Source organism: Equus przewalskii, chromosome 5, assembly GCF_037783145.1.
Source record: "Equus przewalskii isolate Varuska chromosome 5, EquPr2, whole genome shotgun sequence".
NCBI classification, from domain to species: Eukaryota; Metazoa; Chordata; class Mammalia; order Perissodactyla; family Equidae; genus Equus; species Equus przewalskii.
Genome location: NC_091835.1, coordinates 39,579,812 through 39,598,069, shown reverse-complemented (window position 1 = coordinate 39,598,069; position 18,258 = coordinate 39,579,812). Strand labels below are relative to the sequence as shown.

At 34.3% G+C, this 18,258-nt stretch overlaps 1 protein-coding gene across 5 annotated transcripts in view; it reads left to right on the top strand.

The window, feature by feature from the left end:
• Nucleotides 1-664: 664 nt before the first annotated feature.
• The window catches only part of LOC103554790 (natural killer cells antigen CD94-like), a 53,664-nt gene continuing 36,070 nt past the window's right edge, over nucleotides 665-18,258 (top strand). For 2 of the 5 annotated variants that reach the window (XM_070619094.1, XM_008526036.2), the window contains exons 1-2: nucleotides 665-816; nucleotides 3,779-3,871. In XM_070619094.1, the coding sequence (XP_070475195.1) occupies nucleotides 804-816; nucleotides 3,779-3,871 (106 nt within the window). In that variant the 5' untranslated portion in view covers nucleotides 665-803. Of the gene's footprint in view, nucleotides 817-1,698; nucleotides 1,818-3,778; nucleotides 3,872-18,258 lie in introns of those variants that run through there. The other 3 variants (XM_070619093.1, XM_070619092.1, XM_070619091.1) reach the window with 2 other exon arrangements.

Genomic DNA, 18,258 nt, shown 5'->3' with positions numbered 1-18,258 from the left:
ATAAAACATATTTCCTAATATACCTTAAATATTTGATCATCATTCTTTTATTCATTCATTGAAATAAAAGAAAGTTGTGTGGTTTTCTTCCCAATAATTTAGCAAAGTAAAACATATGAACAATTGCTTTTATAAAATGACAATATTTCAGTATTTGTAATCTTTTCTCTGGGTAATTAAGAGATTATTCTTCTCCCGACTTCTCCCACAGTTTGAATTTATAATTTTTTCTATGTTTTCTTCATTATCTCTGTCTGTCCCAAGGTGGGAGGTGCTGTCTGGCAGAACATTCTTCCATCCTCTTAGTTCTCGCTTGGATTTCCTCTCAGGCAACACTAGGGAAAGATGAGATCTCTACATGGAAACTACATTGCGAAATGATTACAGAGATTCCGAGCTAACCCTCTCACAACTTTGACTAGATTATTTCCCATTCTTTTCTATTTCTTCTCATTCTTTTCTTTTTTTTCCTGCTTTCTTTCTTCTTTCCTTCTTTACATTATCTAGTTATCTATGGTAGTATTTTTTCCTCCATTTATCAGTCAAAACTATTAACCTCACAGGTACCTGTTCTTCACCTATGCCCTAGAGTGAAGAAAGGAGAAGAGGTCCTTTAAAAAAAGCGTACACATATATAAGAATTCTGACCAGAACAGAAACTTTCAGAATGTCTCTGAAATGTCAATAGATCTCTTATTCTATTGCTGAGAATATTTTCAGTTGTTCTGGACATCAGATCTTTTCCTCTTGTTCAGCCTTCATTAGAGAAATGAACCACTCTCAACTCCATTTCTGATGAAACCATGGAATTTTCAGGTAAGGTCAAAGGTGTCATCAGCTACTACTTCTATAGATTTTGTTAACATCCTTAATTCTATCTGATGGAGATTGATATTTGAAATCCCAGAACAGTGGAGGAAACTCACAACAATTGAACTTTAGGGAAAGGAATTGAATGTCCCCAATTAGAATATTTTCAAGTTGAATTGAGTTAAATTAAAAGCAGGTCATTGAGTAGAAGAATTTCTATTCTGGAAATGGAATAATGCTGTGCCCTCTAAGGTTTCTTTCCTTTAGAATGGAAGAAAGTGAATTACAAGGACTGAGGAAAGTGGAGAAGATATGTTCACCTTTTTCTTTCTTTAGAAATAACATTATTTTTGTGAATGTTTAGTGTTATCATTTCTAGTTAGACTTTATTCTTAGTTATAAACTATAATAATCTAGATAGAGAATTTCTTGTACTGTGGAGGTATACAGACAAACTACAGTATGAGATTTCTTTTTTCCTTATATGCTGAAATTTTTTAAAAGATGAACACTTTGTATTTTAGTGTAGGAACAAAGCCATTCAAGGAAATCAAACTATTCTTTCTCAGACACTTTGAAACAGAATTAATTGCCACTTCTTTCTAATTTTCCTTGTTTATAATTGTTTCCCTCAATAGAACATTAATTTTTTCCCTTATTCAGTTGTTCAACAATTGTTTATTTAACATTTACTATATGCAGAGCATTATAATTGTTATTCAAAATATGAAGGTAATTAAGCCACAGACTCTTCCCTTAGGGAGCTCAAATTTCAGAGGGCAGACGTGCCTACAGATAATTGAAATGCAGTGTGAATACCTAAGTATTTGGGTCATAATTAAGGTGCACTGAGAACACACAGGAGGGGTGGAGTTCACTCTGCTGAGGCACAGGGAAGACTTTTCAAAGGAATCCATTCAACTGGATTTGGAGGAAGAGAATGTATTTCGTTCAGGATGATTATAGCAAAAATGCATAATTTTCCAGAGACTTTGCACTGCTGCAAGGTAGGATATTGGGCATTGCTGGAGGAGCTGTGAATAGGGACAACCAGCTTGGTGTTTAGCCAGAATAGGCAAATAAAAGCAATTATCTAAAGAAGAGCTGTGAGAATGAATATTGTACAGAGATAAAAACATATCTGAAAATTCCTGCTGAGGACCAGACTGTTTTTCTTTTCTTCTTTGATGCAAGTCCCAGAAACTCATCTCTCTTTCTTTTCCTATTTAAAGTCATTACTGCCTATGATATCCCTTCTTATCACCACTAACCCAGACAAATACCTCAGGGGGAATCTTTTTAACTCTATCGTTTTTATTTCCTCAAAGGAAACTATTATGGTTCCTTTGGTTTTATGGTTGTTTTTTTTAAACTGATAATTGCTACAGATAAACTAGCAGAAGATAACAATGCCAAACAAGTAATATAGTATAAGATATTTCTTTATCACTATATACTGTGGTGTATAGTTCCTCATTCCTTTTCTGAAAAGTAAAAGAGCCCTCTTGGATTCATTACTTTTACATTTATTTTGGGGTGTAAACAGTAAGTCCTCAAAAATTTGTTGATGTCTGTTTAAGTCTTGTGGTAGCCTTAGCACTGGGTGTCAGAGACGGTTGGCCTATCCATGAGCCATTCTAAATCACCTGTTCCCCTGCCATTCGCACAAGTTACTCACTATCTCAGCTCCCTTTGCAGCTAGAGTGGCCATGTGGCCCACCTTTGGCCATTGAAACTTAAGACAAAGTTGGCTAGAGGAATTCTGGAAAGGCTTGCATTGCCTCTATTCTCTTTTTGTTTCCTTGAATACTGACAAATTATCTGGAGCTGTGGCAGCTCTGTTGTGGCCTCGAGGTTATCAACATGCCCAAGGACAGATTAGAAAGATTTAGAGAGCCAACGGTGTGGATGTTGTCAAACTGTTGGACCAGCCCTTAGTCTCTTGCTCTCTGGATTTTTTTTTTTTTAAGATGTTTATTTTTGCCTTTTTCTCCCCAAAGCCCCCCGGTACATGGTTGTATATTCTTAGTTGTGGGTCCTTCTAGTTGTGGCATGTGGGACACAGCCTCAGCATGGCTCGATGAGTGGTGCCATGTCTATGCCCAGGATTCGAACCAACGAAACACTGGGCCACCTGCAGCGGAGCGTGCTAACTTAACCACTCGGCCACGGGGCCGGCCCCAATCTCTGGATTTTTTAAAATATATGTCCAGATTTATGTCTGTGAACTGTTTCCCCATGGTTGTTCTCAATTTCAATGGGCTCCTCATCACACAGAAGAGGGAATTCATACTGAATTAAAAATAAAAGCAGGTTGTTTGACAAGTGGGAATGAAGGGCCTTTGGAAAAATAAGATGGAGAAAGCAGAATAGTTCTGGATTTATTATCATTGTAGCTATTAATTGGCTTCTTATAATCTGGCATTGCAGTATAAGAGGATGTGCTGTGCTACAAATCAAGATGGTTTAAGATTAAAAACAAAACAAAACAAGCAACTTTTGTGATTTGTGCTTGAAATATAAGAGTCTGGTATCTCTCAGGCAGCCAAGACGGTAACTTCTTAGTTTGCTTTTTTCTGATAGCTCTGGTTTTATGTATTCAGGCCTGTTATTTCAATCTCTTTTTTTCTGATCATAGTAGGAGAAGATCCTCTTTAAAATGATAATCATTTGTCTTAACACCTTATAGTTTTACCCTCCTCAAATTAAATGATTTCTCCATCCATCATTGGCACAGCAGCATCCCTTAGCCTACAAAAGACCACAATTGGTGGGAAACTCCAATATTAACTTATAAAAGATTCTTATAAAAGAGGGAAAAAATCTACTTACATGTGATTTTTATTGACAGCTAATTGCCATATGTTGTCTGGATGTATGAATTGTAATGATTTTTTTTTCTTGAACGGTTGTGGAGGAGGGTCTCCTTTCGCCATATCTTATCTCAATACATTTCTCTCGTCTCCAGAAATGACTGAGAAGGCTATTTACACAGTGGTGGAATCTCATACCAAAAGGAAGAAAATACAATCCAGAACTCCTAACAAGAAATATGAGTATGGTAAGCATCTATTTTCAAAGAACCATGGGTTTGAACGGGGTCTTAAACGTCCTTCAATCCAAGGAATTTGTAAATTTCTCTTTATAACTTCCCTGCCAAGTGGTTACCTACTACGTTTGAACAACATCCCAGGAAATGTAACTCATTTTTTCCCAAGGTCATCAGTTTGCAGACTTTAACTGGAATATTTTTCTTTATTCTGAATCAAAATATTTCTTCTTGCGTCTGATATGCACAAACACTACTTATAAGCCTTTTAATGGTGAAGAAGAAGTAATTCTCATAAGATGCCTGATGACTTCTGAGGCTGAGTCCAACAGCTCAGAGCAACAGATCATCATCTCTTCTTGGGTCTGAGCATTAATTATAGTGCAGAAACTACACGAAAAGTCATCTTGTTTTATTTGACAGAATCAATATATGTTCTCTATTTAAAAGTTTTTTGTTATTTAGGGAGATAAATACTAATGTCAGACAATTGTGTATATGCAGTATAGAGTAATGTATGGGCCCTTTTCGCCATTCTTTTTTCTTCTGACTATCCTCAGTAGTCCAAGTGAATACCCTGTGCTGGGCCATGTTTCCTCCATTAACAGATGGCTGGACCAGTGGAAGAAATGAAAGAAAATCTCTTGGCTTTCATGGCTTTGGGGAGCTTGTGGAAATTCCTTGCATATAAAAAGTCTGGCTTGTAATTATTTTTGCTCTTGTAGTTATAGCAGTTGTAAAAAAAATCAGAGAAAATAAAAACATTCTGTAATTTGTTGGGTGGTATTAGGAAGGGGGGCTTAAGATAAGCATGAATCGTGTAGTTCCACTTTAATGATTTATTAGATGTTAAAATTCTGCACATTAGCCATTTATTCTTAGATATTGTAGGAAGTCATTATTTGTTGATACGTATTTATGTAGACATATAAAGTAAGGGCAGACACGAGGCAGGGGCTGCAGCACATGCATAGTAGGTGACCATGAAAAAATTTTCTTAAACTCATCTTTTTCAATGTCTTTCATTGGGCAGTGTTCCACATCACACTGCAGCCATCTGCAAAACTTTTATGTTTCTGTAATTTTGTTTTGACCTCGATAACTAATATTTGTTTTGTTTGAAACACTGTTGCAATAACACTTTTAATTTATACGTTAATGTCTTTCATCTGCTTATCAAACCGACAGACTCTTACTTTAGTTTAATCACAAGTTGTTTGCTGCAGGTCAGCTATATTCCAGGTGCTGTACTAGGTGCCGGTATACCAAGAAAATATTGTGTTTCTGCTGTTGTTTATTGCAATGCTTTCTTCCATTCGACTAAAAACTCCTCAAGAACAGAAATTAAGCCCAAACACCTATCTTGGTGCATCTGAGATCTAAAAGGAGGCCAGTGTGGGAGGAGAACACCAGGAGTGGGGAGAGTGACAGAAAATGAAAAGAATTTAGAGGTTCATCTAAAGTTCAAAAGGAAGTCATTAAAAGCTTTTAATGGAGGAAAGAAAGAACCAGGGCTCTTTAGAATTTAGCTGATTTCATGTCTTCCAGAGGGGAAAATTAAGGTTGGACCAATATCATATTGTTATTGGCAAACAAGGAACATTTAAGACAAGGTAAATGATGTCAGGTTGAAGGGGGCCTTTTTGGAGGAAGTTGTAACACTTTGAGCAATAATAATAATTAATCAAAATAAAGTAACTTAATTTTATTAGGTTAAATGTGTTAATATATCTAACTGAATTTGTTTCCTCTTTTTAAATATATGTGTGTTTATAAAGTATAGAAGGGTATTTCTTTTAAGTGTATACGTAAAAACAAGAAAATATTAGGAATTGTAAGTCAAATAGTCCAGAAAAAGCAGAACCAAAAACAGGATTATCATATACAATAAGAAAGCAGAAAGGGGAAAAGAGAGCTCAATAGCACGATTTAAAATGATGACTTAGGCAAATGTCTTAAAAAGGGAGCTTGCTACAAAATCTTGATTCCTCTTTTCCTAGGATATAGAATTTCTAAATGGCCCTAAAATTTAAATAATACAATAAAGCTTACCTTACTAGTAACAGTGCTAACAAATAATATCAATATATACTAATGATAGGATAATACGTAATGAAATGTTGGCTAATTTAAACTTAAAACACACATATTTTATAATAGGGATTTTAGGTTATAAAAATCCAACATATGTTAAAGGTCAGAATTTAAAATGTCCTACTTTTTCCGGCTTTATTGAAAAATATTGATATGCATTGTATAAGTTTAAGATGTACAACATGATGGTTTGATTTACAAATATTGTGAAATGATTCCCACAATAGGTTCAGCTAATATTCATCATCTCATATAGATACAATAAGAAGAAAAGCAAAAAGAAAAGTAAAAAGGTTCCTGTGATGAGAACTCTTAGGATTTCCTCTCTTAGCAACTTTCCTATATGTGATACAGAAGTGTTAACTATAGTCATCACGTTGTACATTACTTCCCTAGTACTTATTTATCTTCTAACTGGAAGTTTGTACATTTTTACCGCTTTCCTCCAATTCCTCCTCTTCCTATCCTCTGCCTCTGTTAACTACAAGTCTGATCTCTTTTTCTATGAGTTTGGATTTTTTTAGATTCCACATATAAGTGAGATTATTTAGCATTTGTCTTTTTCTGTTTGACTTATTTCACTTAGCATAATGCCTTGAAGATCCATCCATGTTGTCGCAAATAGTAGGATTTCCTCATTTTTTATGGTTGAATAATATTCCATTATTGTATGGAATGGTATACAGTTGTATATAGCAGTATACATTGTGTAGAGTAGTCCCCCCTTTTCCAGAGGAATATGTTCCAAGACTCCCAGTGGATGCCTAAAACTGAAGATAGTAGTGAGCCCTATATATACTATGTTTTTTCCTATACATACATATATATGATAAAGTTTAATTTATAAATTAGGCACAGAAAGATTAACAACTAACAATATAATTTATAAATTAGGCACAGTAAGAAATTAACAATAACTAACAATAAAATAGAATAATTATAACAATACACTGTAATAAAAAGTTACCATAGATCTTAGAACCTCAGTGTATGAATTTTTTCCTTATTAAGTTGAGAACTTTCACCTTTTCACTTAAAGGAAGCACTTCACTGCTCCTCTTTGGCGCATCTGAATTGCCAGTGTCACTACTCTTGTGCTGTGGGGCCATTAGTAAGTAAAACAAGCGTTACTTGAACATAAGCACTGCAATAGTCATCTGATAACAGGGATGGCTGCTAGATGACCAAGGGGTGGGTAGCGTGTGCACCATGGATATGCTGGACAAAGGGATGATTCATGTTCAGGCTGGGATGGAGCAGGATAGCATGAGATTTTTATCACGCTACTCAAAAGGGCACACACTTTAAAACGTATGAATTTTTTATTTCTGGAATTTGTCATTTAATATTTTTGCACCGCAGTTTACTACCGGTAACCGAAACCGCGGAAAGCAAAACCTCGGATGCAGGGGGACTACTGTATATACACCACGACTTCTTTATCCATTCATCTATTGATGGACCTTTAGTTTGTTTTCATATCTTCACTGTTGTAAATAACGCTGCTATGAACGTGTGCGTGCAGATATATTTTCAAGTTAGTGTTTTCGTTTCCTTTAGATATATTCCCAGAAGCAGAAAGGCTGGATCATCTGGTGGTTCTATTTTTAATTTTTTGAGAACCTCCATGCTGTTTTCAATATGGGCTGTAACAATTTACAATCCCCACCAACAGTGCACAAGTGTTCTCTTTTGTCCACATCCACTCCAGGATTTATGTCTTGTCTTTTTGAGACTAGCCGTCCTAACATCCTAATGAGGGATGATATCGCATTGTGGTTTTAACTTGCGTTTCCCTAAAGACTAGTGATGTTGAGCATCTTTTCATGTCCCTGTTGGTCTTTTCTATATCTTCTTTGGAAAAATGTCTATTCAGATCCTTTGCCCAGTTTTTAGTTGGATTATTTGATTTTTTTGCTATTGAGTTGTATAAGTTCTTTGTATATTTTGGACATAACCCCTTATCAGATATATGTTTTGCAAATTTTTTTTCGCATTCTGTAGCTTGTCTTTTCACTTTATTGATAGTTTCCTTTGCTGTGCAGAAGCTTTTTGATTTGATATAGTCCAACTTGTTTATTCTTGATTTTGTTGCTTGTGCTCTAGGGGTCATAGCCAATAAATCATTACCAAGACCCATGTCATGGACCTTTATGCCTATGTTTTCTTCTGGGAGTTTCATGATTTCAGGTCTTACATGTAAGTCTTTAATCCATTTCGAGTTAATTTTTGTGAGTGGTGTAAAATAGGGGTCCAGTTTCGTTCTTTTATGTGTGAGTATCCAGTTATACCAGCACCATTTTTTTTAATTTTTATTTTTTGAGGAGGATTAACCCTGAGCTAACATCTACTTCCAATCCTCCTCTTTTTGCTGAAGAAGATTGGCCCTGAGCTAACATCCATGCCCATCTTCCTCTATTTTATATGTGGGATGTCTACCATGGCATGGCTTGATAAGTGTGGTGCATAGGTTTACACCCGGGATCTAAACCAGCAAACACCGGCCTGCCAAAGTGAAACGTGTGAACTTAACTGTTGCATCACCGGGCTGGCCCCATCACAGCACCATTTATTGATGAGACTGTCTTTTCTCCATTGAGTATTCTTGGCTCCTTTGTCAAACATTAGTTGACCATATATGCTTGGGTTTGTTTCTGGGCTCTTGCTTCTGTTCCATTAGTCTATTTATCTGTTTTTAGGCCAGTACTATACTGTTTTGATGACTATGACTTCATAGTATAGCTTGAAATCAGAAAGTGTGACGCAACCTGCTTTGTTCTTTTTCAGTATTTTTTTTTTTTGGCTATTTGGGATCTTTTGTGGTTCCATATAAATTTTAGGAATGTTTTTTCTACTTCTGTAAAAAAGTGCCATTGTCATCTTGGTAGGGATTGCATTAAATCTATAAATGGCTCTTGGTAGTATTGATGAAATATCCTATTTTTGTAACAAATAAAGTTTAACTCTACAACAAGAGCTAATGTAAAATGACCTGCAGCTTGAGTTAAGTCACTGCGGGAAAAGCAAACATGTCCCAAACTGTGACTAAACATCAGATGTTTGATAAACAGTTTACTGAAATATTTTGCTTTTTGGTCTAGGTTGATCACTGCGAGCTCAGGAAGGTATCAAAGGACATAGTAAAGCAACTATTGGAAAGCACAAGTATAATTACAGCCTTAGGGAAGTATAAAAAATTATAGGAATAGCAAATGAAGTTTAAAAACTGTTATACCTTAGGATAGGTTTAAATATTAGAATAGCTATAGGTTTTGTAATAATTTTATTTGCGCATGTTTGTTACTTAACGTGTTTGCATGAGCTATTTCTGTGTAATGAGTTACCCCACAGCTTAGCTCGCATTTCTCTGGGTCAGTAGCCAGGCGTGGCTTAGCTGAGTGACTCAGGGTTTCTCACTGCAGCTGCCTGTAGGGCGTGGCCCAGGGCTGGGGTCTCATCTCAAGGCTTCATTAGGGAGGATGTTCCTCCAAGTTCACTGTTGGCTGGTCTCAGGCCCTCACTGATTATTGACAGGAGAATTCAATTCCTTGCCCCGTTGGCCTCTCCATAGAGTTTTTCATATCGTAGCAGTTTGTTTGCTGTTGGGTAGAGAAGAGATGGAGAGAGAGAGATGGAAACCAGCTCACACTCCTGGAAAGAGGATTACACAATGGCATGGACAGCAGGAGGTGGAGATGATGACTGAGGCCATTTAAGAAGATCCTCACACATTTAGATATTATGCGTTTTGTAAAATAAGGATGCTTCCAATTACAAATATTAGTAAATATTATTTTTCACTGGCAGAAGGCTTTGAACAAGTTTGCAAGATGTTTGCTTTTATGTATTGCCATTAAGCGATGAACTTCTTGAGGTCATGCACTGTGACTCCTCTCTGACTTCAGCATATAATAGAATAGCCACCATGCGGGAGGTGCTCAGGAAATTCAGGTTGAATAAATGAATTAATAAGTATAATTTGTAAGCTTTATTTTATGATTAGTGAGGATATTTAGCAATCCAAACAGCAAGAGCGCTTTTTGAAAACTTATGGGACCTATGATAGTTGCTGCCACTTTATAAATTTAATTTCGCTTACTACAGTTTCCAAAGGATCATTCGCACTTCTGATGTAATTTTGCACTATGGCCACCAGATGGCATCACTACACACACCAAGCTCTCAAATCAAAGCATTTAAATTAAAAAATGACTTGCTCATAAAAGTAAAGTAATGTGTGTTCTCATAAACTGCTACTGAGAATGTTAGCAGATATTACTGCAGATAAATTTAGCAAAATATATTTGTAGTCTTAAAAATGGTAGTACTTTTTGAGGTAAGGATTCTACTAGTAGAAATCTATCTTCAGAAAGTAATATATGTGAACAAAATGCTACACACTTAGATTTTTACCTCAGAGTTGTTTGAATTGCCGACTATGGAAGATTTCTGTCCAAAAATAGTGTAAGGGTTAAATACATATGATAGAACCATACAATTAAAAAATATGAAAACTTTAAAATTAATGAAATATTCAATGACATGAGAAAGGCTTATGACATAATGTTAACTGAAAAAAATTGGATTATAAAATAATGTATGAGTCCTCCTATGTACAAAATATACATAGAAAATACGCTAAGGATACATATTGAATTAATTTTATAGGGAGATTTTAAGGTGTTTTTCTTCATGTTTGTCCTTGTGGCACCAATTTCCAGCAGTGACTAGCTGTATACAAAGCCTTATGTTATTAATAAAAAGAAAACAAGTGTGACAACAACATAGCAAGGGAATAAACTGTTTGGTGCTTACCGTAACTGAAAATTCTTTGTCTTCTGCTATGTTAAGCCATTAAAATATTCTTTCATTCAATATTTATCCAGTGGTTTTTCTGTGCCAAACATTGCATGGGGTGTTGGTGATAAAAAAGTGTATAAGACACAATTTCTGCCATTAATGAACATATGGTCAACTTAGAGAGAGAGATATATAAACAAATATTTTGTAAAATAATATGACATGCAATGACAAAGACTAATAATACATTTTATCTCATTTAAGCATTATATAACAAATTTGACATGCAAAACAAAATGTTCAACATTCTTAAATGCATGACAATGTGCAGAAAAAATATCTGTATGACACAATTAAAAATTATTAGAATTTTTATAATATATAAAAATGCAAAGGAAAAAATTTTTACCGTCTATAATAACTTAAGAATTCTTTCAAACTCCCTTTCTAGTTACTATGTTTTTTAAAAATACATTAGAGATTCTTTACAAAAATTAAAATTGCAGATAATACAAAAAAAAAGTTTAAAAAATTTGAAAATGTTATATACCACCTAGAAATAATCATTGTAAATATACAATCTATGAACATATAATGGTGGTAGAGAATGTGTGACCGGGGACAATTGGGTTATTTCCTGCTTTTATATAGAGACAGATAAATAGATAGATACATAAAGGGTAGAAATGCATTTAGCAAAATAAGATCTTACCATACCCGCAATGCTTTTATTTTAAAACAGTATTAAATTTTATTTTGGCAGGATCTAGAAGAAAATAAAAGATTGGAAATTATACTAAAGGAATTAATACTTCAAATGAATGCTTCTTTAATATAAGATATTATTTCCCAGATGTTTCCTCTTAAGGTTAAGAGAAGTTATTTAAAAAATATGTAGAAATCATTAGGCTTTTATTCTTTTAAGTATATGTTTTAATTTTATTTATTTTTATTTTATTTAAAAACATTTCCCCCAGCTTTATTGAATATAATTGACAAAATTATATATATTTAAAGTGTACAATGTGATGATGTATTAGACACATATATTGTGAAGTAATTTTTTTTCTGTAAGATTGGCACCTGAGCTAATGACTGTTGCCAATCTTTTTTTTTTTTCTTTCTGCTTTTTCTCCTCAACCCTCCCCCCGACCCAGTACATAGTTGCATATTTTAGTTGTGGGTCCTTCTAGTTGTGGCATGTGGGACACCACCTCAGCATGGCCTGATGAGCGGCGCCATGTCCAGCCCAGGATCCTAACCTGCGAAACATGGGACCGCTGAAGTGGAGGGAAGGAACTTAACCACTTGGCCCCGGGCCCTGCCCCTTAGGTCTTCTGACCACCACTCTTTCCACTAAATCCCACTGAAGGTTAAAGGTGATTCAACAGCCAGGATTACATTGTGTGTTGATAAAATAAGATTGATCAATAATCACTGACGAGCAGTGCCATGTCCACGCCCGGGATCTGAACCAGTGAAACTCTGGGCCGCCGAAGTGGAGTACGTGAACTTAACCACTAGGCCGTGGGACCGACCCCTGAAATAATTTCTACAGTCAGATTAATTAACACATCCATCACCTTACATAGCTCCCTTTTCTGTGTATGTGTGAGAATGCTTAAGATCTATCCTTTCAGCAAATTTCAAATATACAACACAGTATTATTGACTATAGTCACTGTGCTGCATATTATTTCCTCAGAACTTATTCATCTTAAAACTGAAACTTTGTATGCTTTGACCTACATACCCTCATTTCCTTCACCTCCCAACCCATGGCAACCATTATTCTACTCTCTGTTTCTATGAGTTTGACTTTTTAAAATCTAGGTGCTACGTATAAGTGATACTGAAAAATACTTGTCTCTGACTTATTTCACTTAGCATAATGCCTTCAAGTTTCATCCAGGTTGTCACAAATGGCAGAATTTCCTTCTTTCTTATGACTGAATAATATTCCATTGTATATATGTACCACATTTTCTCTATCCATTCATACATCAACAGACACTTAGATTGTTTCCATATTTTGGTTATTGTGAATAATGCTGTAATGAACGTGAGAGTGCAGAGATCTCTTTGAGATACTGATTTTATTTTATTCAGCTATAGACTCAGAAGTTGTATTGATAAATCATATGGTAGTTCTATTTTTAATTTTTTGAGGAAACTCTACACTGTTTTCCACAGTGGCTGCACCAATTTACATTCCCATAAATAGTGTACAAGATTTCACTTTTTTCCACATTCTCACCAACATTTATCTCTTGTTGTTTTTTTTGATGATAACCATTCTAATAGGTGTGATGTTGATATCTTATGGTTTTGATTTGCATTTCCATTATTATAAGCGATGTTTAATACCTTTTCATGTACCTGTTGGCCATTTGAATATCTTTTTTGGCACCATGTCTATTCAGTTTCTTTGTCCACTTTTAAATTGAATTATTTGTTCTTTTGCCATTAAGTTTTGTGAATTCATTACATGTTTTTGATATTAACCGCTTATTAGATATATGGTTTGCAATTATTTTCTCCCATTCTGTAGGTTGCCTTTTCATTTTGTTGATTGTTTCCTTTGCTGTGCCAAAGCTTTTTAGTTTGATGTAGTCCCCATTGTCTATTTTTCTTTTTGTTGCCTATGCTTTTGTTGGCATATCCAAAAAATCATTGCCAAGACAATGTCAATCAAGGAGATTTTCCCCTATGTTTTCTTCTAGGAGTGGTACAATTTCCAATCTTACATTGAAGTCTTTAATCCATTTCAATTTAATTTTTGTGAGTGGTATGAGATAAACGTCAAGTTCATTCTTTTGCATGTTGATGTCCAGCTGGGAAAGCACCGTTTGTTGAAGAGACTATCATTTACCCCTTGTGTGTCCTTGGTGCCCTTGTCAAAGATTAGTTGACTGTATAAGTGCGAGTTTATTTCTGGGCTCTCCATTCTGTTCCATTGATATATGTGTCTGTTTTTTATGTCAGTACCATATTGTTTTGATTATTTAGTTTTGTAATATAGTTTGAAATCAGCAAGCATGATGCCTCCAACATTGTTCTTCTTTCTCAGGATTGTGTTGGTTATTCAGGGTATTTTCTGGTTCCATACAAATTTTAGGATTGTTTTTCTCTATTTCTGTGAAAAAAATATTGGAATTTTGATAGGGATGGCATTGAATCCATCGATCACTTTGTGTAGTATGGGCATTTTAACAATATTAACTTTTCAACCCAAGAACACAGAATATCTTTCATTTGTTCGTGTTTTCTACAATTTCTTTCATCAATGTCTTACAGCTCCCAGTGTAGAGATCTTTTACCTCATTGGTTAAACTATTCCTAAGTTTTTTATTCTTTTTGATGCTACTGTAAAAGGGATTGATATTTTAATTTCTCTTTCAGATAGTTGTTGTTAGTGTATAGAGTGCAACTGATTTTTGCACGTTAACTTTGTATGCTGCAATTTTACTGAATTAATTTATTCGAACAGCTTTTGGTGGAGTCTTTAGGAGTTTCTATATATAAGATTATGTCATCTGCAAACAAAGACAATTTTATTTATTCTTTTCTTAATGTTACCTTTATTTCTTTTCCTTGCCTAATTGCTCTGGCTAGGACTTCCAGCACTATTTTGAATAGAAGTGGTAAGAGTGCCTTGTTCCTGATCTTAGAGAAAAGCCTTTTAGCTTTTCGCCATTGAGTGTGACCTTTGACCTCTCTTACGCCTTTTATTTTGTTGAAGTATATTCCTTCTATACCTAATTTGTTGAGAATTTTTATGATGAAAGGACATTGAATTTTGTCAAATGCTTTTTCTGTATCTATTGAGACAATCATATAATTTTATCTTTATTCTTTTAATGTAGTATATCACATTTACTGATTTTCGTATGTTGAACCATTCTTGTATTCCAGGAATAAATTCTACTTGATAATGTTGTATGATTCCTTTAATGTATTGTGGAATTCAGTTTGCTAATATTTTGTGGAAGATTTTTGACTCTATGTTTATCAGGGATATAGGCTTGAAATTTTTCTTGGTAGTGTCTTTACCTGGCTTTGAGATTAGGGTAATGCTGGTCTAATAAAATGAGTTCTGAAGTCAGTCTTCCCTTCTCTTCAATTTTTGGAAGAGTTTGAGAAGGACTGATATTAATTCTTTAAATGTTTGGTAGAATTCACCAGTGAATCCATCTGGTCCTTGCCTTTTCTTCGTTGGGAGATTTTTGATTACTGATTCAATTTCCTTACTAGTTACATGTTGGTTCATATTTTTTATTTCTGCTTGAATCAATTATGGTAGTCTGCTATAGGAATTTATCTATTTTTCTAGGTTAACCAATTGGTGGTGTATAATTTTTCATACTAGTCTCTTATGTAGTATCAATTGTCTCCTCTTTTTTAATAATTTTATTTATTTGGGTCCTGTCTCTTTTTTCCTTTTCTCTATTTCATTTATTTCTGCTCTGATTTTTGTTATTTCCTGTCTTCTGCTAACTTTGGGCTTAGTTTGTTCTTTTTCTTGTTCCTTGAGGTGCAAAGTAAATTTGCTTATTTGAGATCTTCATTTTTTCTTAATGTAGGCATTTATTGCTGTAGACTTTCCTCTTAGAACAGCTTTTGATGCATTCCATAAATTTTGGTATGCTGTATTTCTATTTTTGTTTATCTCAAGATATTGTTTGTATTCCCTCTTGATTTTTTAAAATCCATTGATCATTCAAGAGTATGTTGTTTAGTTTCCACATATTTGTGAGTTTTTCACCTTTCCTCTTGTATGGTATGATTTTTAGTTTCATAGCATTGTGGTTAGAAAGAATAGTTGATATATCAATCTTCTTAAATTTGTTCATACTTGTTTTATGGCCTATCATGTGATCTATCTTGGAGAATGTTCTGTATGTGCTTGAGAAGAATGTGTGTTCTGCTTCTGTTAAATGGATTGTTCTGTATATACCTGTTAGATCCTTTTGGTCTAAAGTAAGGTTTAAATCCAACATTTCCTTGTGATTTTCTGTCTGGATAATCTATGCATTGTTGAAAGTGGGGTACTGAAGTCTCCTAATATGATTACATTGCTGTTTATTTTTGCCTTCAGATTTATTAATATTTGCTTAATATATTTAGGTGCTTCGAGGTTGGGCACATATATATTTACATGCGTTATATTCTTTTGTTGAATTGACCCTTTTATCATTATATAATGAGCTTATTTCTCTCTTGTTATAATTTTTGACTTAAATTTATTTTGTCTGATACAAAAAATAGCTGCTCCTGCTTTCCTTTGGCTTCCATTGCATGAAATATCGTTTCCAACCTCTTAACTTTGATCTTGTTTGTGTCCTTAAAGCTGAAGTGAGTTCCTTGTAGGCAGCAGATAGTTGAGTCTTGTTTTTTCCCATTTATCCACTTATGTCTTTTGATTGGAGAATTTAATCCATTTACATTTATAGTAATTATTTATAGCTAAAGACCTACTATTGCCATGTTGTTAACTGTTCTTTGACTGTTTCAGGATTCCCTTGTTCTTTTCTTCCTCTCTTGCTGTCTTTCTTTGTGATTTGATGATTTTCTGTAGTAAAATGCTTTAATTTCTTTATCTTATCTTTTGTGTATCTACTATAGGTTTTTGCTTTGTGATTACCATGAGGTTTACATAAAACATCTTATATTTATATTCATAATTATCTATTTTAAACTGATAGGAACTTAACTTCAATTGCACATGAAAACTATACCTTTTTATTCACCTCTCCACATTTATTTTTGATGCCACAATTTATATCTTTTTATATTGTGTATCTATTAACAAATTATTGTAATTATAGTTATTTTTAACTTTTTTCCTTTAGCTCTTATACTAGAGTTAAGTGATTTACACACCAACATTACAGTATTGGAGTATTCTAAATTTGACAATAAAAAGAACCTGCCCAGGACTGAGAATAGACCGAGAACTTAGAATTTCTACTTTCTCTAAACACTATCATACTTCATGTAACAAACAAAAAGTCTACCTCTGGGGGAGGGCAAGGGCAAGAGTTTTGAGAGAGATCCTCTTCTGGGTGCAGGTGTACATGGCCTACTGAAGTCCAAACACTCAGAGACAACTTCGAGATCCCCAAATCTCACACTAAGTGCTAGGTAGTAGCAGCACATCACTAGAAGAAGCTGACGTCTGTGGTGTACTGAATAGACTACAGAAACAATGAAACATAAACCAACTCAAGGTCCCAGACTAGTAGTCTTACCGGAGAAGTGATGTCTCCATTTCTGGCCACACATTCAATGTTTGCCATTCAATAAAAAATTAACACAAATGTGCAAAAAGCAAGAAAATGACCCATTGTCAAAGGATAAAATAGCTGAAATATGCTCAGCTGTGTTCAAAATGTTGTATTTATCAGTGAGAAACATTTAAAATAACTTTTTTAAATGTCAAAAAAAGCTAGTGAAAAATTAGTGGAAAGCATGCATGAACATATGGGGAAGTTTCATCAGAGAAATGGCAACCATATTATAAAAAGGCAAATGAAAACACCAGGGACAAAACTATGATATCAGAAATACAGAATTTCTTCCTTAGGCATATCAGAAAACTGGGCACAAGATAGGGAAAAAAATTCCAGTAAATTTGCAGATAGTTCAACATAAATTATCTCAACTGGACCACAAGAATAAAAAAAGAGTGAAAATTAATATAACATTGTCTAAGAGCCTTGGGACAATAAGGAGGATATATTTCTCATATGAAACTGTGCAAACAAGAAGATGATAAAGTGATATCTTTGCGATAGTGACTGAAAGAAAATTCTGTTAACTACTATGGGATAAAGAAGAATATTACATGATATTGAAGGAATTGATGCAATAAGATGGAGTAACAATTGTAAATGTGCGTACACTTAATAACAGAACTTGAAAATACATAAAGCCAAACCTGATAGAATTGAAAGGAGAAATAGGCAAATTCTCAATTATAGTTGGACATTTCAACACCCTTCCCTCAGTAATTATCAGAATATTTAGACAAAAATCACTAAGGATATAGGAAATCTAGAAGAGCACTAGCAACCCAATTGACCTAACTGACAGATATAGGTCACTCCACTCAAGAATAGAACAAAACATTCTTTTCGAGTGCACATGGAACATTCACCAGGATAAACAGTATTTTAGCCCCCTAAAAGTTCACAAATTTAAAATAATTTAAATCATACATAGCATGTTCTCTGACCATATTTAAATTTATTTAAAAAATTAACAACAGAAATATAACTGGAAAATCCCTGAATACATAAAAATTAAAGTGCAGTTATGGATAACACATAGGTCAAGGAAGAGGTCACAATGGAAATTAGAAAATATTTTGAATTGAATGAAAAGGAAAGCACAATATAGCAAAATTTGTGACACTAGCTTGAGCAGTGCTTAGAGGCAAATTATGGGATAAAATGCTTCTCTTAAAAGAAAAGTCTGAACTCAATTATCCTAGCTTCCCCCTT